The sequence below is a fragment of the Typopeltis vanoorti genome, chromosome 13 (genome assembly GCF_054136105.1).
Source record: "Typopeltis vanoorti isolate ZY-2024b chromosome 13, IOZ_Tvanoo_1.0, whole genome shotgun sequence".
NCBI classification, from domain to species: Eukaryota; Metazoa; Arthropoda; class Arachnida; order Uropygi; family Thelyphonidae; genus Typopeltis; species Typopeltis vanoorti.
In genome coordinates this window covers 52,752,142-52,777,023 of record NC_143561.1, presented here as the reverse complement: position 1 = coordinate 52,777,023, position 24,882 = coordinate 52,752,142, and the positions used below count along the sequence as shown (strand labels likewise).

The window sequence follows — 24,882 nt, the reverse complement described above, 5'->3', positions numbered from 1 at the left end:
GTGATGTATTCCACAATTCTGTGGATTTGTAAGGTGGAACTATGGTGTTGACGAAAGCCGAACTGCACTTTAGAAATGATGTCTAATTCGTTTATAGAGGCATGAAGTCGAGAGAGGAAGACCTTCTCCGCAACCTTACCCAGATTGGAGATGAGACTGATTGGACGATAATTGTGGGGGAGGTGCAGGTCCTTACTTGGTTTATGAATTGGGATTATGTCAGCCTGTTTCCAGATGGAAGGAAAATAGTGAAACCATAAGATGGCATTAATGATTATAGTCAAGTGCACTGCAGCTTTGCAGGGCAATAGTTTTATCACCCTGTTTGAGATGCCGTCTAGTCCAGGAGTTTTATTGTTCTTTAGGTTTTTAATAATATCATGTGGCATTTGCCAACCACGGCGCTTGGCCGCACGAAGGAAGACTTGGTTTCGAGTCTAGTCGGCGACTAGAGGAAATTTTTCTAAGCCTTTTTTCGACCGGTTCCCGAGTTAGTCGATCTCTGGCACGGGCAAGCAGGTTTTTCCTCCCGGAAACACGGGTTTTTCGTCCTGTAAACTCAAGAAAATCGACCGTAGAACCCACATTATTTCAGACATTAAATATATTGTGTTAGGGTTAGGGACCACGAGATGGCGGCACATTTGAGCCGTCTCTCTTCACTGAGTACAGCTTAATTAGTGATAGCCTTGGGCCATCTATCTCTGATTGGTACCAGTGGAGATTGAACTGCCAACTCAGTCTCCAAAAGTTAGATAGGGCTAAATGGCCTCACCTACTCCCCGTATACGGGAATAAAAAGGCGTTAGCTGATTTTTTTTTTTTTATCATATTTCAGCAGGTAATGTGATATGGTCCGCACTGGTATCTCGGAGTTTTAATACGTGTCTGACATGTCTGTGGATTTTATATAAGTGAGTGAAATCTAAGTTGTCATATGCATGTTTGCACTGCTCCTCTAGATTCTTTACTATGAATTCTGCCTTGTCTGCATCTGTATGAACTTGGCCCTGGTTAAAGATAATATGGGGGGATCTGTTTTTATTTCTGATGCTTCTCAATAATCCCCAGATAGAGTGATCAGTAGGTGAGATGGAGGTTAACTTTTCATCCCAAACTTGGTTTCTATGAGTTTTAAGGGCATCTCTCACTGCCCCGTTCAATCTATTAAGAACTGTTTTGTCCTGAGGTGCGCGAGTGTTACGAAATCTCTTCCTAGCTCTGTTCTTCTCTCTGATCACGTCCATAATATCCTCGGGCAAAAGACCAGGCTTGGGGACAGATTTGTAGAAGGCGGCAACTTTTATAGCGGACTTAATTTGTTGGGTGAGGCTAGTAACTGCAGATTCCAAATCTTCTTCTGAGCATATTTGTGGGACAGGTGCAATTTGATATGCATGGGTGAGAGGAAGGGGACAGGTGTTCTTGTTCTCCCAGTTGTAGTAGAATTGGGTTGTTATCTGATGACAGCTCGTTTAGTGATTTAAGGCTGTACTGCAGTTTAATGTCTTGCAGGATAGCTATATCCAGGATGTCAGCTGTGCCAGACGTACTGAGATCAGTTGGTCCAACCAAAACAGCATGGTTTGAACCTATCCCCAGAAATAAATATTGGTACTCTAACTCCTAAAATGGCATTTAGATCAGTGTGCAGTAGAGTTTTTAATGGTGGATTGTAAGCTGAGTAGATTTTCAATCTGCCAGCAGAACTGGTGAAAACTTCTACGCCTATAATTTCAAGAGTGGTTGGTGGGTTGTTCACAGAATGGTGCTTAATATAATTTTTAATGAAGATGGCAGTTCAACCATCTCTGTAATTGGATCTATCGTTTCTGTACATGACATAACCTCGTATTCTAGGGCTGTCTGAGGGTCTAAGATGTGTTTCACTGATCAGTACAATATCTGGTTGGTATCTGTAGGTGAAATCCTGTAGCTCCAGAATTTTGTTCCTTAGGCCGTTTGCATTCCATGCAATGATCTGAAGGGAGGCTGGAATGAGTTTGTTTTTATTCATTAATGATTGCTGTGAAGATGGCCTGTATTTCACGTAGGAATCTTTTAGTGGAAGTTAGTGAAGGGTGAAATCTTGTAGCATGTTAGCAAGAGAGGCTGTAATAACAGCTGTCAGGTTAGTAGGTGCTGTTGTCTGATTATGTTCTGATGATGGTTTGTTTGTGCAGGCCACATCAGCATAATGTCTTGTTTGCCTTTGGCTTCCACCATCTTTGAAGGTCACCGACTGTTGCTGCCTAGTCTCAGGTTGTGGAGCAGGGGCCACAGGTGTTATTTTACTAGAGGAAGAGGGCGGTTTAGCTGTCTCATCCCTCTGTTTTTTTGGGTGCTGAGTACATCCCTTGTAGTTTGCTGGATGAGGGCCACCACAGTTAGCACATTTAGCCGAGGTGGTTTTCGGCTTTATGCAGGTGTTAGTGGGGTGGTTCTTAGCACATTTCAGGCATTTGTACTCTGCCTTGCAGAGTCTTTGAGCATGGCCAAACTTCTGGCATCTATGGCATTGACCAGTAGCTGCCATTTTACGGAGTGGCTCTGGGGTGATCTGAAGTCCACAGACTGATGTTAAATCATAGATGTTCTTAGAGGCTTTGTGGATTTCCACTAAGACCAGAAGCATACGGGATTTGTCCACTGTAGTCATTCTGCTAATCTTAACAAGTGGCAGGTCCTGGTGGTGGTGGAGGTCAGCCTCAATTTCATCTATAGTTATATCCTCCGTGACACCCCGAAGAATCTACTTTCAGATTTTTTTCCGAACTAAGAGAAAAGGTGTAGTATTGAATAATACTAGAGTCTAACACTTTGGTTAGTTTTCTGTAGTCTGATACAGTAGCTGGCTGACTTTTTATACCATCATCCGTGTTCTTGGCCGAGAGATACTGTATCTGTGAGTTTATCATGGTGGATCTTAACTGTGTCCATGTTTTCTTTTCCCGGAGAACTATCGGTGGAACCCTCTCTTTCGTGGCGGTCGAAGGATTGGAACTGGGAGTATCCTCTTCCATACCAAAATCTATGGGAAGTTCTGTGTCAGTGGTTTTGCGCTTTTTGCGCACACGAACTTCTTCAAAGTCTGTGGAAGACTGCAGCTGAGTAATGAGCTCCTCACTTGTATCGTCCGAGTTATCTTCTGTGATTGAAGAGGGTGGGAATGAGTCAAAAAGCTTAACTTTTCCCGGCCAACTATCACTCAGAAGTTTTACTAATCTGAGGAATTCATTATAAACCACCTCCTCGAAAATGGTCTCGTTTTCGAGGAGGTGGTTTATAGGTTTTTGCCATAGCAAATTCCATAGACACAATCTGGTGTTTTCCAGAAGTACGATATATAGTTTAGTATGCCCTGTGATTAGGCTTAGAAGATGGTTTCCGATGGAACTAAAAATTGAAATTAAAGTATTTACTAACCTGTAACTTACAAAAACGTTTCGTAATCAAAATGCTTGATCAATAAATGTGAACATATATTCGTCACGAAAGCATAAATCACTAAAAAACGTTATCAATCAAATTTGCAATTCCCCATCAATAATACACGAAACTAACACGCAAGCCGCCATCTTGATATCCCTAAAAAAGTTGCATTGTCAGGAAGCACTCTTATAATACTGTAATAAGATGAAGTTACAGGTACACGCTACGGATGTGTCAAGGCCACACGTAACCCAAAATACGCAGTGCGCTGAGGAAAGCGAACGATGTGATTACGCAAAGCATGGAATAATAATGAAAGTGATCTGAGAGTCGCTTAGAAATAATAAACGGTAAAATTCTTCAATACTAAGGAACACTTAACACTTAACATTTGTGGCTGGATGGACCTCAATCCCTTGGATTATAATCCCTTCATCTCTATGAAAAATGGCTTAAATTAATGAGAATTTATCGAGTACCTGGCTCACCCATTCATCACGAGTACCGATGAGCAGAGCCGCTTTCGGACGCTTGTGTTTCCACCTATCGTTTTCATCGTAGTTAGATAACTCTCGAATGAGTTGATTGGGATGATTAGCTGCTTTGGTGAAATATGTAGTGGCAGTATCACGGAGAAACATGTGAATATCAGGAATGTCAGCATCTCGGTGGAGGAGAGCATTCTTGACAAACCACGGAGCATTGAATATCATACGGAGACATTTGCTCTGGATGACCTGTAGTTTTTTGATGTTGCCAGGAGAGGTGTGATCCCAAGCCGGTTATCCATAAGTTAATGTGGGTCTAATGATTGTTTTGTATATCCGTAGTTTGTTTTCGGTGCTGACACGGCTTCTTCGGTTGAGAAGATGGTGAATTGCGCAATTAAAGTTGCATAATTGCGGAGTTTGCCTTGCTGCAGGCATAATCGATGTGAGAATTAAAGTTGAGGCGGTTGTCCAGTTCAATACCTAAATATTTGGTGCTGGATTTCCAAGGAATAGTTGTGTTAAAAAGTTTGACTTCTCCGTAGTGGAATGCCTTCCGTCTTGTGAAGAGAATGGCAGTACTTTTGTTGGCATTCACAGCTATTCTCCATTTCCTGAGCCATTTTTCTAGGTTTGTTGCTGCGGTTTGCAAGCGCTGTGTAGCTAAGTTCTGCCTGAGAGATCTACTCAAAATTGCCATTTCATCCGCATAGCAAACTGTGGTGGTTGATGTCGTGTTAGGGGCGTCAGCAACAAAGATGTTAAAAAGCAGCGGAGATAGCAACGAGCCTTGAGGAACACTTGCAGTGATTCTTTTCAAAGAGGATTTGAGTCCTCTCAACTTGACCTGAAATTTCCAGTTTTTTAGAAAGGAGTCGATAAGTTTGATAAGATAAAGCGGAACGTTGGCCATAAATAATTTATAGATGAGGCCTTTGTGCCAAACCTTATCAAAGGCTTTTGCTACATCCAGAAAAACAGCTCCTGTATGTTGTCGCCAATTGAATCCAGTAGTGATGAATTCGACCAGTCTGCGAACTTTTTGTGTAGTACTATGCCCGGTTCGAAACCCAAACTGCTCTTTCGGTATTGTATCGTTTTTGTTCACCACATCTTGAAGTCGATTGAGGATGATTTTTTCTGCAATTTTTCCCAAGCATGAAAAGAGAATGATGGGTCTGTAACTTTGCGGTAACTGAGGCGCTTTTCCCGGCTTATGAATGAGGATTATATCTGCTTGTTTCCATCGAGTTGGAAAATATTTTAGTCTGAGTATTGCATTTATGATTGGTACCAAATGCATGACAGCTTTGTGCGGAAGGGCCTTGATTGTTTTGTTGTTAATTTCATCTGGGCCAGGGGCTTTTTTGTTGTTAAGCTTCCTAATGATTGAGTAGACCTCTTTAGGCGAGGTGGGACAGATATTTTTACGGTTGTTAGGCTGCTGGAGCGCAGTACGGACTCGACGGTGAATTTTCTCTATGAAGACTAAATCCGCATGCGCATAATTAGGACTGCACTGAAGTTGAAGAGATTCAGAGAGAACTTCTGCCTTTTCATCGTCCCTATAAACTATACCTCTTTCTCCGTGAATGGAGTGGATATTGGAACGGTTCTTACGGATAGCCTTTGCCAACTTCCACAAGGAATTATCTTCAGTTTTCAGGGAACAAAATTTTCTTTCCCATTGTTGATTTCTGTGATCTTTTAGTGCATAGCGAAGTAAGTTTGATGCTCTGTTCAGCTCTTGGCGATCTTGAGGAGATAGCGTGTTATGAAAGCGACGTCTGATTTTATTTTTGTTTCTGATTAGAGCAAGAATTTCTTCTGGAAGTAGGTTTACTTGAGCCGGAGTGGAAATAGAAGAGGCTGCAGTTAAGCTAGTTTGAATTTTGCTTTCCAGGTTGTTGACTGCTGCGTCAATTTCTTCACAAGTGGAGATAATCGGCACTGAATCCATGTAGCCTTGAATTTTATGAAATTAGTAAATGACTGACTGGGAATAAGTTCCGGATCCTCTCCCAGTTTTAGAAGTACTGGGTTGTGGTCCGAACTGAGGTTGTTAACTACTTGCAGCTGGAATTGATGAGATGTGTTTTTGAATATGGCTATATCTAATACATCGGGCCTGCGATGATAATATTTCTCAGCTAAGCAAAATTGTGAAGGATTTTTCCATTGTAATTGGCACACCTGCTGTTCCATAAGGGATGTTTTGAGTTTAGATCACCTGCTACTATTGTTGTTTTCGTAGTGTTAAGCAACTGAGAAAGATCAGAGGATAGCAGAGTTCTGCCTGGAGGGTTATAAACGGAATATATTTTTAAGATGCCTGAATTAATGGTGTAAATTTCTATGCCAGTTTTTTTCCAGATTAAGTGTAGGAATCTTTTTTATGTCATTGTAACGGATGTTTTTCTTGATAAAGATTGCAGCACCTCCACCTCTGGCATTAGGTCTATCATTTCTAACAAAGAGTAATTTCTTAGTTAGGGATTATCACAGGGCCGCATATGGGTCTCGTTAACTAACAGGATATCAATTTTATAGTGAGTAGCAAATTCTTGGAGTTCTAGAATGTTGTTGCTGAGTCCATTAGCATTCCAGAATGCGATCTGTATAGAATTTATTGTGATAGCCGGATTATCCATTCATCAACGAGAATATGACTTGGGTATTTTTAAGAAATCTGTTTGTGTCAGCCTGGTTTGGATTTGATTTGCTAAAAGCTGATAGCATTTCTCCCAAAGTGGCAGCAAACATTGCAGCAGAGTTTTGGCTGCTTGGTATGGTTTCTGCCGATTTGTTGCGTGAGGAAACTACAGAAGCATACGATTTATCAGGTGTAATAGCCTGCACTTTAATTTTCAATTCAAGTTGTGTGACTCGCTTCTGGGTGGACGGGGCCACTGCCTCCTTAGTTCTTGTCAGGTTAGATGGGTGGAGTAACCAGCCTTTCTAGTTAGCTGGATGTGGGCTGCCACAGTTGGCACACTTAGCAGGAGTAGTTCTTGGCTTGACACATGTATGCGAGGGATGATTATTTCCGCACTTTACACATTTGTATTCCGCCCTGCAAGCTTCTGCGCATGACCATACTTTTGACAGCGATGGCATTGTCCGGCGGATGTCTTCCTTCTGAGGGGTTCAGTCTTGATAACCAAGTTACAGACAATCTTAAGGTCATAAATCTCTCGTTGGTCTTTACTGATCTCCACCAAGACCAGAGGCATGGATCGCTTATCCGCTCTGTACATGCGTGATATTTTTATTGGTGTTAATCCTTGCGATTTGAGATCACTGGCTATTTCTTCAGATGGTATGGTTTCTAAGCTTTATATCTTTATATCTAAGGTTTATATTTTTTAAGCTGAAAAGTGTGATATGGGACTTTCAATTCATCTAAATATCTGGTGAGCAGACGGTAGTCCGATGCACCTTCAGGCTGAATCCGAACTCCTTCATCAGTGTTCTTTGCTGAATTGAATTTGATACTGTTGTTTTTCATCAACTGAGTGAATGATGACCATTTTTCTTTGGATCGTAAGATCACTGATGGAATTCTCTCTTTAGGCTGTGTTACTGTATCCGTCTCTATTACTCTTTCAGTTTGTGCTGTAGTGTCCATTGGTATTGCTCTCTCTGAGGTCTGAGGCAGCATTTCAGGTTCTGCAGCTAGAGACTCCTTTCGCTTCTTCCTACTGACTACCTGAAAGTCGTCATTATCCTCTAGTGTGTGAATATCAGCTGATGTGGTATTTTCTTTGCTGGAATCTTAAAGAGGGTCGGGGGATTGGCAGTCCTCTGATTCAACCTCTTCTATTTCGTGGATTGCTACTTTTCCTGGCCATTTCCTTTGCAGCAGGCTTCCTACATGTTTGAAGATTGCCAATAGCTGCTTGAAGTCGATCTCATCATATGCAGAGTCCATAATTTGGCCTAAGAGAAAATAGCAGTTTCTCGGGTTTCCCGAGTAGTTTAAGAATGATCCTGTAGACTTTGAGAGTCCGCTGGCTAATCCCGTAAACAGCTTAGCGTAAGCATCTACCAGCAAAAAGTTAGTTTTTTATAGGTGACTATCCTAAAAAACAAGGAAAAAAGGAGTTTCGGGAACTTACTTGGACACAGTGGAGAGACCTACCTCCCTAAAATACCATTCATCCACCACTGGTCCTCATTGCAGGTGGGGCCTGCCGGCTATTAGACCTCTGCATATTTCATACAGAGGGGGAGATAGTAGGTCTCGAACTGTGTTAGTTCCAGTGCAATGCGAGCTTCCCGAAAAACCTTATATAAAATTCAACTAGGCAGAGTCTAAAGGAATACGTCCGATCACAACGACTATAATCGAGATCAGTACTAAGGAACGCGAAGTGTCGGAGAGGTGTATTTTTCCTAAACGAACTCTCGGTCGGTGCGTAAAGTATTTACTAAAAATAAAGAGCCAAAAGGCTTCAGTTTGACGATGAAAAATTATATAAATAAAGTGGATATTAAATCCAGCATTATTTCAAAGCTGAATGTAGAATCACAGTTTCTACATTCGGCTTCCAGCGAGGAATGACTTAAGTGTCACTCGTCTTTACGTGTACTGTGTTACTTGGAATTTTCTTTACTGCCCTATGATATTTGACCCTTTTTTGCTGCAAAAATTTTTCAGCGCCCTCTAGTTTTTATATTGCGAATTTAATATTGAAAAATAAGTATTTTATTTTGCAACTATAACTAGGCTGTTTTTTATAGTGTTGTTTGTGGGGAATAAGGTTTTAAAATGTGACTCCCCCATAGAGAGTGAGGCTCCAGCTTGCGTCTAATTCGCCTTATGGTAAATGCGGCCCTGGATCCAAAGGTATTTGAGTAGATACCGTCGCCACTAAACCATATCCTTATTGACAAAACTGACCTCATAAAATAATAAATCCATAATTATGTGCTGCGCATAACCTGTTTAGAATCCAGTTAACTTCCAAAGCTCTGATCATGGATTGCCCGCTATCACATCTGGGCATTATAACAATACATTATTATTATTATAATTATTATTACGTGTATAGTTAATATTTTTGCGCTTATGTGCAACAGCATCTCCCTACAGTCCTTTAAATAACCACAGTTATGGTTCATTTGTTCCTAGTGACATAAATACGTCAGAATTATTGTGATTGCTGTGATTTTCTTCATAGATAACTTTATTTAAATCACTTATTCTAGACCAAGGCAAACGTATTCGAGTAACATGACGATGCAACCTGCATAAAATATTCCTTAACTCTCTTGAAATATAATCGCCATAAATTTTAATGCTGGCACTTAAAAATATGAATCTGTTTCGAATATACAGTCAAGTAAAGGACTGTGACTATTAAAATCTTCCTATACATCGGATTCATTCATTAAAATTTAACTATTTTTATTCAAATTGACACTGTTCCTGATTTAACACTTTAATGATGTCTTTTATCAAACATAAATATCAACATAAAATAACACGGAAAAATATTTTAAGTAACACATCTACAACAGATTCCATAATAACAAGGAGAATGTGGAAATACAAAAATAAAGTAAGAAAAAGATGACTGAAGAAATAATAGATACAAGAACTCCGGCATCATTTGACATAGGTACAGATCATAACTTTTCTTATTGCTAAAATTAGATTTCTAAATAAGATACTCCGTAGGAACTACAAAAATAAAAATATAAACATATAAAATATAAATACTGGAGCCCTTATTGTTTTATGTGTGTATTAGAATACTGAGAATGTTTAACAGGAAATATGCAGTTGTTAGCAAATGAAAAGTTATGGGCATTATTACAATGCCCATAGGAGTCAAGCATATATCTGTAGGAAAGAGGTAGGAATATGAGAAATCTGAGAGTAGTCATAATGAACAAGCAAGTGAAGTTTAGGAGTCACATTGTTCAACTTGTAGAATCATAGATCGGATTATGACAGTGATAAGGAGGACTCTGACATGGAAAAGTAAGGAGGTCATAGTTTATTTGTATAAAGCCATAATTAGGCCTCATATTGATTACTCTACACAGATTTAGTCGCCCAGTTCTCATGAGGATGACGATATATTGCAAAAGATTTCAGTCTGTGGAATGTGGACAGATTGAGGGAATGTCACTTGCTGAGCCTCGCGATAACAGGAAGAAGGGGTGGGGGAGGGAAGATATATGATTGTGACATACAAGTTTGAAAGAAGTTTTACCGAGTTAATATGTGGAAGAGATTTTCATAGAATAGAGAGATAATAGAACTATCGCTGAAAATTGTAAGAAAAATATGTGCAAAGGGTGAGGAAAAGTTTCTTTATGGAGAGTGGTTAGTAAGTGGAAGGCACCACGTGAGCGTCTGATGAGTGCGGAAATGTTGATTGTGGTTTGATGAAGTTTGTATGTGACAGTAGAGACTACAAGCGATGAATCTTTTGATTCCACGAAGGTACGTCTTTAATAATAATAATAATAATAATAATAATAATAACAATAATAATAACAGAGAGAGAGAGAGGAGCGAACCTTCACAATTTCCGATTTGTCCTTATATGCGAAATAAAAAACAGAGTTTCCGTCGGGAAATTCCTGTTATCTCCGGATGAGATAATCTAACTCACCTTCAATTGAAAAGACACATAAGGATGACTCTCGTCAAGATGAGAATTGAACTCGGGTCTTTATCCCGCAAAGGGTTCAAAATGTCTTGTTATTCTTCTAGCTGCGCTACGTACGAGTTTGAGAGATTGTTGGAAAATTTTGATAAATAACATCCACAAGACAACATTGAATACAATTAGAATATAATATATATGTATATACAAATTTTTTACCTTGGATATAATATATGTTAAAGATACTAAGTAATTTTATAACCTTGGTTTTAATCCTTTAAGCTCCGTATTACTAAAACCTTTGCATTTCAGGGTCAGCCTACTCACTGATGAGACCTCAAAAAAAGGTTGAAACCGGTCTAGGTAGTGACCCCCCACCCATAATGTACAACATCATACATCTCCTAGGAGATGTGTTTTACATTATAGGAAATATCAAGGATAGTGATCAGATCTTGCTCCACCTTTACCACGAGTTGCCTTGGTGTTGCAGTACCATGAGACTTGAACTACGTTCAAGCGCAAACTTATCTGTTTCTTACATGGGGAAAAGGATTAAAACTAAGGTTATAAAATTACTTGGTATCTTTAACATGTATATACAAAGTTGATTAAAAGTGAAAAAGTGGCCTGCATGGTATTCGAGGACAGTTAATAATTATCAAAGCAAAGGAGAAGAAAAAGCATTGCCAAAACTAATCCTGATGAATTCTATAAAGAATTAAGCACTGAAAATGTAGCAAAATAAATAAAATAAACTAAGAATATTGGAATTTCTTTATTGATATAAACTTTCACGGCATAAACATGAAAATATATAGAATTTTATTCAAACACGCCGATATATTTCACTCAACCAGGCCGGCTCTACTGACGGTGCAAGAAGTGCATTTGCACGGGGCGATAAGTTTTTTTGGGGTGGCAGAATTGGCATAAACTATACGAAAAATAAGGGAGAAGGGGCGGCAAAATATGCTACTGCACGGGACGACCCTGCACTCAACGTCACAGGAATATCATCAGGGAGACAGACCGATAACTACATTGAAAACCATGAATCATAAGAATTATTCATGAAGCCCGTTTCTACTAGCTTGCGTAAATCAATTGTAAAAGTTGCTTAGATAAAAAAAATGAATTAAAATAATAATAATAATAATAAAAGTTATGAACAATTAATGGTAATCGCTTCCCCAAACTTAGAGATTGGCACGCAGTCAGAGCGATTAACGTTCCTACGATTTCGTAGCGTTTCACATGTTTCAACAAAAGGCGATTCATTCAATTTGAACCTGCTGGAAACAAGAATCTTTGTCTGGTTTCAAAGAACTCTTGATGTTCTTGGATTATAATCAAGCAGAATGGCCAGTCGGTCCAAAATGGCAAAGATAACATTGGCAGGGTGCCTAATAAACACCCATAAAGAGATAAGTAATAATGTATCCATTACAGATGGAAAGAAGAAAGACAGTTTCCAAGCTGGTTTAAAGGAAGATTTAGATTGGATTTGCGGAAAAGCCATGCTATTTCTTCGGAGGTTACTTTAAGGCAGGGTACTGAAATTCTTTTCCGATCGGTTTGTAGTCATGTACACTGATGATAATTATCAATAATCTCCTAATTAATAATTTAATTAATAATCTAACTGGTGATTAATTAATTAATTTATTCTTATGGCAAAAGGAATACAGAACAACTACAGGTCTATGCCCAGTCTGGAAAGCCAATCCAAGGCCTCATCTGTCACCTTGTAGATGTCCTGTATACCACCATCGTGAAATTGGCGGCTTGAGCAGTCGTTCACAATATGAGTAATTGTCTGAGCCACGGGAGAGCAATCACAATAAGGGTGGTCTAACAGGCCCCCATTTATGTAGTAGGTAATCACATCTGCCCTGGTTAGTTCTGATCCTGTTGACTGATGACCAAATCTTCCTAGGAAGAGCAAAACCAGGCTGCAGAGCACAGGGATCTCTACCAGGAAGTTGTTTGTTGGGATTGGTGATTAATAATAATAATTGATAATTTTAATAATTTTTAACAAATTGGACACCTTTGAGGAGTCAGGTAATAATAATAATTTTCGTCTGAACCTTAAGCTCCTTATCTGTGTGCCAACCTCTTAAGTTTTGAGAAGGGATTCCTATTAATTGTACATAATGTTTATTCTTATTCTCATTCTTATTTTAATTAATTTTTTATGTGTGCAATTGTTCCTTTGAACTCTAATAGTATATTCCTATCACTTTAGCTGCGATCGAGACACAATCTAGTAGGCACATGCTTCATAACTCATTTTTATGATTAATGTTTCGAATGTAGTTACCAGGTTGTCTCCCTGATGATGCCCATGTTACGTTAGATATAACATCTGATTTTGAGTAAAATTCTCTCTCTCTCTCTCTCTCCACACACACACACACACACACACACACACACACACACACACACACACACACACACACACACACACACACACACACACACACACACACACACACATACCACATTATGTTGACAAAAGTATTTGGATACCACGTTGGGGATAAAAAAAAAGCGTTTTAATTACATTTCTAGTACCGAGTGGGACTACCTTTTACCTGAATGACAGCAACTCCTTCTGATCATGTTTTCAACCAATTTCTGATACGTCGCAACAGGAATATTCTTCCATTTCCTCGCGCTAAGCTACCCCCCCCCCCCATTCATGATATTGATGACAGCCGTTGTGCTCTGTAGCGAATTCGGCGTTCTAATTCGTCCGAAAGATGTTATGGGGTTAAAGTCTGGACTGTGAGCAGGCCAGCTCAAACACCTCAACGTTGTTTTGTGAAAGCCAGTCTCGGACACGCAGTGTGGTGTGGCATGGAGCGCTGTCATTTTGAAACATGCAAGGATCAATGACGATTTACTTCCACAGCGTTGGAGACATGAAGTTGCCTACGATGTCCAGGTATCCATCAGAAGGCATGGTGTTGGGCATGCTCACCAATGAACCATGCCCCATCAAACCAGGGCCGTCGCGTCGCCAGATTAGATCGTGCCCTGAGGCAAACAATTAAATATCACCCCCTATTTGGATCATAATACAGTACAGTACAAAAATATAAGAAAATCTCCAATTGCTAATTTGCTTTTATTACAAGAGAAACATTAATGCAAAACGATTACGTAATAATATTATTATTATTATTATTATTCCTGATACCTCCAAGGAGTCCAAAGACTCATCGCGGGAGGACACCTACAACTGTCTCTACACCTAACCTCTACTACGAATCATCTCCATCAACGCCATCTACCGCCCACCTCCAACACCACCACAACTAGTAATTTTTGTCTGTAAATTGCGTGTGTTCTGAATATTAATTAAATGTTTGCTCTATGAGGATATCGCACAATAAATCTGTTTTTAAGCTCTTCTAAATTTAAATTATGAGTTATGTCCGCCTCTATTGATATAATTTTTAGATCAACCAATCTTTTTTGGGTCATTGCTGTTTGCAAATAATTTTTAATCAGTTTAAGCTTGGAAAAAAATTTCTTTCCGCACTTGCTACGCTAACATGAATTGTTAACAATATCCTTAGGGCGGTGGTTACGTTGGGATAAATTTCTACAAGATTTTGGTTATCAAATGTTTCACTCTGATTCCGGCAGGACTACATCACTCCAACTGTCAAATTTAGTGGAAGCTCGGTGATGGTATGGGTGTTTCAGCTGGATGCAGTACCGTTGACAGGTTGGCAGCCTGACTCACGGCACCGCTTAAAAAAGGCGCTCGTTTAGCCATTTTACGGCAACAAGATATTTTATAACATCTGATGTAGATACAATAGATTTATTTGAAGAATTAAAAATTCACTCAAAAATAATACAAGAGAGAAATGGTAATCACCAAATTTCATCATATATCTACTCTGTAATATAAAATGATTAGCTTTTTTTGTAACGTTTTTGTGTCACGTTTTTTGTCAAGTTATTTAAAACGTTTGAAACTCAGGACTACTCTGAGTGTCGAGTCTTCAAAATTCAAGTAGAACAGGCCTACCAGTCCGGAACTGAGGGGGTTGGGCGCCGTATGCACCACGGGGGGGGGGAGGAACTCCCTTTCGAGTCTTCAAAATTCGAGTCATCAGAATTCAAGGAGAACCGGCCTACCAGTCCGGAACTCGGGGGGGGGGGGTTGGGCGCCGTATGCGCCAAGGGGGGGATACCCCCCTTTGAGTCATCAGAATTCAAGGAGAACTGGCCTACCAGTCGGGAACTCAGGGGGTTGGGCGTTGTAGGCGCCAGGGGGCGGACCCCCTTCATCATATATATATATATATATATATATATATATATATAAATTTCATCATATATATATATATATACAGGGTGTTCGGGATAAATTTGACAGTTTCGTAAGGAAAAAGAAAATCTTCTTTGTATCTATTAAATTTAATGAATTGACAAAAAAACATTACAGGCAGAGTTAATTACAATACTATCAACAAGATTTACTCAAAATAACCACCATTAGCATCGATCACAGCTTCAATTCTGCTTCGGAACCTCGAACAAGTTGATGCTACAGTCTCCCTGGGAAGGGCCGCAAAAACTGTTTTAATTTTATCCATTAACTGGGCTTTTGTATTACTGGAAGTGCGATTGGTGTCTTTTTCAACTGCGCCCCATACAAAATAATCCATGGGGTTAAGGTCTGGGGAGTTTGGAGGCCAAACATTTGGACTGGTGAGGTCGTAGAAATTTTCAGACAACCATTTTTGACTTTTCCCAGAGGTGTGGCAAGGGGCCGAATCCTGCTGCCATACATACGGCCTACCATTGGCTACCCTTGTTATCCAGGGCTTGACTACAGTTAGCAATTCCACGAACAAAGCCCGAATTCCAATGCCAGGGTTCTTCAACATCTGTTCCTGCAGATTTGCGAGGAATTCTGCTGTACGAACGCAATCAGATCGTCTGCTAGGGATCTTTCTTCTTGCTACATCCTCGTAGTCACCATTGCAAGTCTCTAGTTCATGCCTGATTGTTTTTACTGTATTCAGGGAGCATTGGGCAGCAGTCGTAATATCCTTATTTTGATGGCGGGCACGAATCATCATGATACAAGTTATTCTCTTCCATGATTCAGGTGGGTTCCAGCTATCCATCCTTTCTGACATCTTGTATATGAATGAAGAAGGGTCCAAACTTTTAAATGAAGAGAAGTGTGTGTTAATACATGTAACTTACGGAAAAATATAATTAATTATAAATATGTCAAATTTATCCCGAACACCCTGTATATATATGATGAAATTTGGTGAGGACCATTTTTCTCTTGACTAAACGATCGCCCTTTTTAAGTGGCGCCGTGAGGCAGGCTGCCTCTATGATACACCCTGTCAACGGTACTGCATCCAGCTGAAACACCCATACTATTACCGAGCTTCCACTAAACCTTACAGTTGGAATGATGCAGTCCTGCCGGAACAGAGTGAAACATTTGGAAGTGTGATTCATCTACGGTCAAGTAACGGTGTGAAAGACACCAGTCCAAAAGGTTCTTTGGTGTTAAAAGGACGGGGGGGAGAGATGATGTGTGGCTTGTTCGCAGCAGCTCTGCTGTGGTAACCCAAGGCATGCAACTCGCTGCGAGCAGTTCTACTGCTGACAGATAAAAAAAAAAAAAATGCTATTAGTAGGGTTGGCGGGCTTTGCAGGATTAAGCAGTGAAGACGGTGAATTGGATGTAGTAGAGTATAGTGACCTCCTACGATGAGACTTTGGACTCCATGGCTGTGTCACGTAAAAACATCAATAACAATAAAAATAATAATAAATCCATCACCGTCTTTTATTCCCTAAAGGGAATAATCAAGACAGTTTTAGTCCTAACTTTGAAGATCGACTAACTCAGTGGGCAGCTAACCTTCACCCCAATTACTGATATCTGGCTAATGGCTATCAGTATCAGTTATTTCATAGGTTAATAATGTCACATTCCTTTCTAATATCTTTATTTTTAATATGATGTTGTTGCCACTTATGATATCATCTCCTAATTTTCATCGGACTTTTCATATCTATGCAATTCAGTCTTTAATCAAATGTTTTATTTCTAACCCAGCTCTAAATCCACTGAATACAAAGAAATGGGGGGCCCGAAAGTATAATGAAAATAAAAAGAAACTAATTCCTAAGACTAAGGGTAAGACTCAAGAAAAGATGGAACGATTTACAATAATCATAAACGTCATGAGATGCAGGGGCACGCCCAGTAGTGTCCACCGACTGTGTGCAAAACTTTAGTTAGCGCCTTTATACCCCTCCCCCCAATAAAAAAACATTTTGTAAAAACGTTATTTTTAATATATGATGCCAATAAAGTGAGTATTTCATTTTGAATTTTATCTCCTAAATAGGAGGACATATTTTTATGTCCGCGCGGTTAGCCTAGTGGCTTTGCACTTCGCAATCATATGACTGGGGAAGGAATGTCCTAGGATCGATTCCCATCGAAGACGTGAGGAATTTGAGGATCTTCCTCAGCCATAGCCAAGTTATCCGGTCTTGGGAGCGGGAAGTAGGGTTTTTTCAGCCAGTTTATCTGGCGTTTTTCATCCCGCAAGCAGGCAAACCGGCCCCGTGAACATACGCTGCTACAGTCAAAAATAAATATCTCCCCAGCGGCAGACTAGGCGACGGGTCGGTTGGGAGTGGTACTAACAAGAAGTCGCATCTAAGTAACACGCGTACGCTGCATAGGAAGCGGGAATAACGCGTAGTGAAAGAAAGATCCAAGGACGATCCAAGACTACCGTTGCAAATTACCGACCGATCAGCATATCAGGAGTCGTTGTCAAGGTTTTGGAGAAAGTAGACAAGGAAAAAATACAGGAATGGATTGATGAAAATGAGATACTGCATGGGGAACAGCATGACTTTGTGAAGGGTAGATCATGCCTCAGTAACTTGCTCAAGTTTTATAACACAGTGACAACTGAACTGGATAAGGGTAATGGGTTTACAGTGATACTGCTGGACCTGGCTAAGGCCTTTGACAGGATTCCACATGGAATTCTAATCCGTAAACTGCAACATATGGGAATTGATAAAGGGTTGGTGAGATGGATGGGTGTGTGTGGTTGATGGAGAGATATCAGAGAGTAGTTTATTCAGGAGTAGAGTCCAAAAGACGGCTGTGATTAGTGGTGTGCCGCAGGGTTCTGTTCTTGGACTACTGTTGTTTAATTTGTTCATTAACGATATAGGGAAGGATCTAAGAGGAACGGTTCATTTGTTTGCTGATGATGCAAAGTTGGGTAGGGTAATAGTGAATGCAGAAGATGTCAAAATCTTGCAGGATGATTTTGATATATTGGAGGTCTGGGCTAATGAGAATGGATGTCAATTTAATGTGACAAAATGTAAGGTTATGCATTTTGGGGTGAAACGATTAGCAGCAGTATACCACATTGGTGGAACTGTACTCCAGGAGATTGATGAGGCCAGGAACTTGGGAATGTTGGTGGATAGGGAGATGAAGTTTAGGGGGGGCACATTGCAAAAGTGGCTAAATCAGCTCATGAAATCACATGGTTGCTGAAGAATACTTTGAGGAGCAGAGAAAGCAAGTTATTGTTCCTCTGTACCGAGCCTTGATAAGACCTCATCTCGACCACTGTGCCTAGATTTCGTCATCTAGGTTTCTTCTTGATGGAGAGGAGGTTGAGAGGCTCCAGAGGTGAGTGACCAAGATGATAGCAGGTCTATGGAATGAACCTCATGAGAACAGGTTGAAGATTTGTGGGTTGCAGAAATTGGTTGATAGGCGGAAAAGAGGAGTATGATTGAGACATTCAAGTTGCCGAAGGGCTTCTATAGGATTAATTCAGAGGATATTTTTGAGATCAGGACTGGTGGTGGGAGGACTAGGGGACATCAATGGAAGCTGGGCAGGAGTGTGGTTAGTAAGGGTGTTAGAGCAGGGTTCTTTACTTTTATGAGTGGAATAAGCTGCATGAGTCTGTTGGGGTGCTATGACAGTGAATGAGTTCAAGGCAAGGTATGATAGATACTGTGGGAATGTCGTATGGTTGTGTGGACATGATGTTTAGGGCCTCCCTCGATGAGTCTTAGGACTCCTTGGAGTCGCCCGTAGTAGTAGTAATAATAATAATAATAATAAAGAAATAGGAGGGCATATTTTTAAAGTCAGGATCATTAGCTACACGTTCCGATATAAAAGGATTAAACTTTTCTAACATCTCAATGCATTTTAAAAAATTGCCATTGTTGCGATCATAAAGTTTATTACTTTTACCACGAAGGCCTAGATTCTGTTTGCCTAAAAACTGTACTACAAAAATTATTCTTTTTATAACTTCATACCAAGGTTTCCTTTCATTATCTAAAACTGTTTGTTACAAATGATCAATACAAGTTTTATTTTTTAAGGATGTAATTAATTCTGTCCATTTTTTGTAACTGTTCAAATGATTTAAATTTTTCTCATGACGATTCAGGTACATTAGTAAGATGTTACCTATATTCTGCTGATAACAGCAGAATATAGAATAAAGTTAAAAACTGCAGCAGATTTTCTTATATATGTTTAGAGTAAATGCGAGTGCGAACAAGATTAAACAAATTCAAACGCGCATCATCCTGTAAACAGTAAACTCACGCAAGTTCAAGTTTTTACGTGTACTTGCTAAACTACTTGTTAGAACTAGGATCTGAATAAAATAAGATCTTAAGGAATAATAACAAATAAGTGATTATAAATAATTTGTTTAAGACAAATCTATAAAATATAATTAAAATTTAAACAAAAATTTAATTTATTTTGATATAATTATTTAAGTATTTCCTCCTCGCCGGAAACCTTTGGCGCCTGTGAGCCTCGCACATATTGACAGCGCGCCCCTGATGAGATGATAACTTAAACGAAAAAAGGAAGAAGAAGAAGAAAGCATGAAAGGTTGTTTATGTACATTTCAAAACAGTCAACTATGATAAGCAAGACGAGCATCGATTAGATTGTGGCTTTGGAAAGCCGTCAGTTCGTTATTTTTATCCATGGATTGTTGGTCGATTGGTAGAGCCTCTGCTACTAATGGCTCGGCAAAAAGTTAAGCAAGTTTGAGCCCGGTTAGTAATTGGAAGGGATTATCGTTCGATGCTGTTAGCACACTCTCTCTCAATGAGTCTTTGGACTCCCTTGAGGTGTCACATAATATTATTATTATTATTATTATTATTTTCTCAATCATATTTCAATCATAATTTCTCAATCATAGATTTCATAGCTTCCCAACACAGCAAACAAACCAATAAATGAAACCAACTGGTGTCATCCTCAGATAAGCTTACAAATAAGCTTCGAGGATGAAAGCTGAGAAATTACATCTCATCCAAGACAAAAAAAAAAAAAAAAAAAAAAGTATGTATCATAAATATGTAACAAAATTCATGTTAAGTAGGTATCACATGAAAACCAAAGTATGTAATGTATGTATTATATGTAAACAAATGTACGTAATGTAAGTATCATATGTAATCAAATATATGTAATAATCGTAACAAATGTATGTAATGTAATACATTTTAAAAAAAGTAAAAAAAAAAAATTAAAAAAAAAAAAAAAAAAAAAAAAAAAAAAAAAATATATATATATATATATATATATATATATATATATTATTATTATTATTATTACTATTATTATTATTTGTTGTTAATTTTGAAATATAAATGTAATAGATAAAATGTAGAAAAAAAATTGTATATATATTTATACAAATTTAATCCATAACCAATATTGTCAAAATGAAAGAGATTACTCTTAGCATATTATATTAATCATTGTAAATATGTATGTGAAAAAACGTAAAATACAGTGTTATTATTAATAAAAAACTGTTATTAATATTATTTTCAATTTAAAAATAGCATTATGAAAAAGTGAAATGAATCCATTCAGCATTCCCTGCTGATACCAAAAAGAAACTATGAATATAATTTATGTATATATGTATGCAAAAATGGAAAATACATTGTTAGTTATTATTATTTATGTATTTAAATAAGATATTCACTTAACATTAAATACTGAATATTTCTAGTGAACAAAAATGTAATAGTAATACTTCAATTGTATATTCGTAAATAATTTGTATATATGAAGAGGATAATAAACTTTGTCAAAAAAAAATAATAATTGTGGATCAAAAACGTGTTCTGCGGATGATGTCATGAAGCTGCACTTTCTATTAACATGCATGTTAAGCTCACAGTTAAATAATGTGGCTTCACGAAAACTTTTGAAAAGTTGAACGATTGTAAACCTACAGTACATTCGTACCATGGGTGAGATTAGCATTTCGTTTTATTTTATTTATTTTTTTACATAATCTAGAAACCCGCTCTAGAGACTAAACATGGAACTTTTACAAGCCACTGCAGTCTCCAGTAAATGAGAAGGTGGTGTTACACCGGACCGATGAAATTCATAGACCATCTAAAGACATTCACAAGTGTCCGCATAATTAGGATTACGATTCACATCCTGTTGGTTGGAGAGTAATTACGTTAGGCACTAGACCAGTAAGGCTGGCGTCATGATGGGACGGTTAATCTCATCATGCGATTGTTAACATACAAAGCAGCCAATCTACATATCCCTATTCAGCATATACTCTCTGGGCAGTGTGTTTCTTTTACGGTTGAAAAAGCCTTCCAACTTCTTAGACCGGAAAACTCACCACTTAATGCAAGAACTTATGCTTTATATGTAAGTTGTCTTTAAAGTGAATTCTTTTACAAACATTTAAAGAATTGGTATTTTTTACTATTGTTTTCATTATTAATAAAAATAATATCGTAGCGTAAACTTATAGCATCTAAAGAAAACTTGTAACATTAGTGTAGTTATTTTTGAATACAAATTATGCATTGATTTTTTTTATTTATTTATTTTTTTTTTTAATAATAATAGGTTTTAATAATAGGTTTAACTCGTTTTTTTCTCTCTTGGATCTTAACAACTTTATTTTTGTCTTTTGTAAGAAACGTCAATAGAAGCTGCAATGCAACGAGACATACGCTTGATTTCATTGAGTTGTCCAGCTTCATATTCGATAAACTTGTTTAACATGTGTTTATTTATCTTGCAGCTTCTTATAAAAATCTTAATTCTACATTTTTCCAGAAATGAAATTATATTGAAATAAATGACCTATTTCTTGTCATAATCAAAAGTCAACTATACTTTAATGAATTCATGAAAACAGAAATGAATTTTACTTACCATGAGAATAGCTCCTTAAACCATCGCTAAACTATAGAAAAAGGGATATTTTCTTTCTTTCTTCTGGGTGTATCCTATACGCAGTAAGAACAGGTAAAGGCACTGATCTCGGAGCCTGCGATTGGGCATGCAATCTGTCGGTCTCATACAATAATGTTTCTATAGCAACCAGTCATCACTGGAGCTGTAGTATGAAATAGACTAGCCACACATAAATCTGTTGGCAATTAAACTGACGTATGTAACAAAATGAAGGCGTGGTTTAAGCAAAGGTTCATAATTATTTCGATCAAATGGTACTGAAATGACAGGAATGCAGCCGTTCAGTAGTTGTTTACTGTAGTCTTAGCAACGTCAGGAGCACAATAAAAGATTCTTTTCTCTAGAGTTTCTTCTAAAGAACTAAATATTTCGTTAGGCTCCCAATGTTGTCAAGAAATCTTTAGGGACTTGTAGTCTGCAACAGTTGTGCGCAAAAGTAGAATGCGTAAAGAGTTATTGAATTTGTAAAAGGTTACTACGGTTTCTTTTATAAAAAGGCGGGAAGGGCGTCTTATTTATTATTATACTTACATAACAAAAAAAAAAAAAAAGTTAACTGCTGGAAAAAAGTTTAGCAGAACCAGGCTGGAATGTTTACGGACAAGTGAGAGAAATGGGGGGGGGGATCAGAATTTTGTTGTGAAAGATGCAATTATTGGGTATTTAATTCGAATAAGTATATGGAGCTTGTAAATGAAATGAGTGCACTGGTATAAGAAATTTATTAACAACAAAAATAGAAAAGCATATTGGGTGGAATTGAAAAATTGGAAATTAGAATTTATTGGAAAATTGGAATTTTTTACATTGAATGAAGAGTGAAAGAATCAACTTCAGTTGGGGAACTATAAACGAAGATTGGGCAGTTGTTCGTGTTATTATAGTCTTAGTGCAAAAGTTAGGGGCGCGCCGGCAATATGTGCGACTCACACAGGCGCCAAAGATTTCAGGAGAGGAGGAAATACTTTAAAAAAATATTATTCATTAATTATATCAAAATAAATTACATTTTGTTTAAATTTTAATTATATTTCATAGATTTGTCTTAAACAAATTATTTATAATCACTTATTATCATTCCTTAGAATCTTATTTTATTCTGATCCTAGTTCTAACAAGCAATTTAGCATAAACAAGTTAAATACTTGAACTTGCGTAAGATTACTGTTTACAGGGTGACGCGCGTTTGAATTTGTTTAATCTTGTTTACACTCGCATTTGCTCTAAACATATATAAGAAAATCTGCTGCAGTTTTTTAAATTTATTCTATACTCTGCTGTTATCAGCAGAATACAGGCAACATCTTGCTAATGTACCTGAATCGTCATGAGAAAAATTTAAATCATTTGAACAATTACAATAAATGGACAGAATTAATTACATCCTTAAAAAATAAAACTTGTATTGATCATTTGCAACAAACAGTTTTAGATAATGAAAGGAAACATCGGTATGAAGTTATAAAAATAATAATTTTTGTAGTACAGTTTTTAGACAAACAAAATCTAGCCCTTCTTGGTAAAAGTAATAAACTTTACGATCGCAACAATGGCAATTTTTTAAAATGCATTGAGATGTTAGAAAAGTTTAATCCTTTTATATCGGAACACACGCGACGTGTAGCTAATGATCCTGACTTTAAAAATATGCCCTCCTATTTAGGAGATAAAATTCAAAATGAAATACTCACTCTATTGGCAACAAGTATTAAAAATAACGTTTTTATAAAGTTTTTTTTTTTATTGGGGGGGGGGGGGGGTGTTGGGGCGCCCACTAAAGGTTTGCACACAGGCGCCGGACACTACTGGCGTGCCCCCTAGCAAAGTGTGTGTGTGTGAGTGAAGTGGGAGAGATGTGAGTGCCACTTCAGTGAAATAAGCTGTAAGTCAGAGGTTCCCAAACTTTCTCAGTACTTTTTTTCATGGTGCTCCTAGGATAAAACAAATACCTAACATTTCCGTTCATTACGTAGTTAGGTCCAAAATACTCACTAAGTATTTGTGGTATTTGGAACTACAGGCTATTCGGAATTAAGGCTGAAGCAGCTAAGGCTATGAGGTCAATGTTATGACTATTAATTGGGTGTTCTTCTGGCCAGTTTATCTGTTTCACAAGAGGACAATCTCGATCCCGGAAAAACTCAGAATTTTTCGGGTTAATGAATCTGTGAGAGTGATATCATCATCGATTACTGAACTATTCTCTTTTGGACAATGTGAAGAATTTTGGGGTAGAATATTGGTTTACCATGCTAAATATAATAAGAATATTCAAGGATTGAAGATTTCGAATTTGCATGCGGTTAGCAGCTGGAAAAGTGGAAAGTGTGGTATTATGCGGAAAGGAAACTTTTTTTAAAAAATATTTATTAGAATGAAGAAGGTACAGATGTGTTTGTTCCAAGTAAGGCTGGAGGTAACGTGAGTCCAAAAAAGATCTAGTATTAGTAGAGCATGATATCAAAATATGGAGAAAAAAGACAGAACAGTGCATTATTTTGGTAATATTGAAAGTGACTAGATTGTCATTATCCTATTGAAGAATCGTATGGAGATCGGCATTTAAGGCACTTTGTTGATCATGAAGCATAAACTACTTGAAAATTGCTAGGTTCGTCAAGTAGGTGTAATTGAGTATACTGCCAACAGTAAATGTATGGATTCGAATTTGAATCTAAGGAGTGGTGCAGCCAGCAGATGAATATTACAGAATGTCAAAAGCAGGGGATTCAAGATTTGGCATTCTTTCATAGAGTATTAAACTATAAATTCACACATCCCTTTGTGGCAGAAAGAAGCATAGTGTATTAGTTAGAGTTGTATAGTCACTCCCGTACCTCTCACGGTACCTATTCTTCTGCTAGAAGAAGAGTAAGGTCGCAGATGACCTTTCCACACAGAGTTAATAGGACAATCCCAAATATCCATGCTCATCGCAGGATTCGAGTACGCAGCATCGTGGCTAGAGGGCGGATGCGCAAACCACTCGGCCAAC

General features: G+C 38.0%; 1 protein-coding gene across 1 annotated transcript in view; it reads right to left on the bottom strand.

The window, feature by feature from the left end:
* Positions 1-2,714: 2,714 nt before the first annotated feature.
* The window catches only part of Ipp (inositol polyphosphate 1-phosphatase), a 76,832-nt gene continuing 54,664 nt past the window's right edge, over positions 2,715-24,882 (bottom strand). Inside the window, exon 3 of the mRNA XM_090402602.1 lies at positions 2,715-3,148. Within this exon, the coding sequence (XP_090258728.1) occupies positions 2,715-3,148 (434 nt within the window). The remainder of the gene's footprint in view (positions 3,149-24,882) is intronic.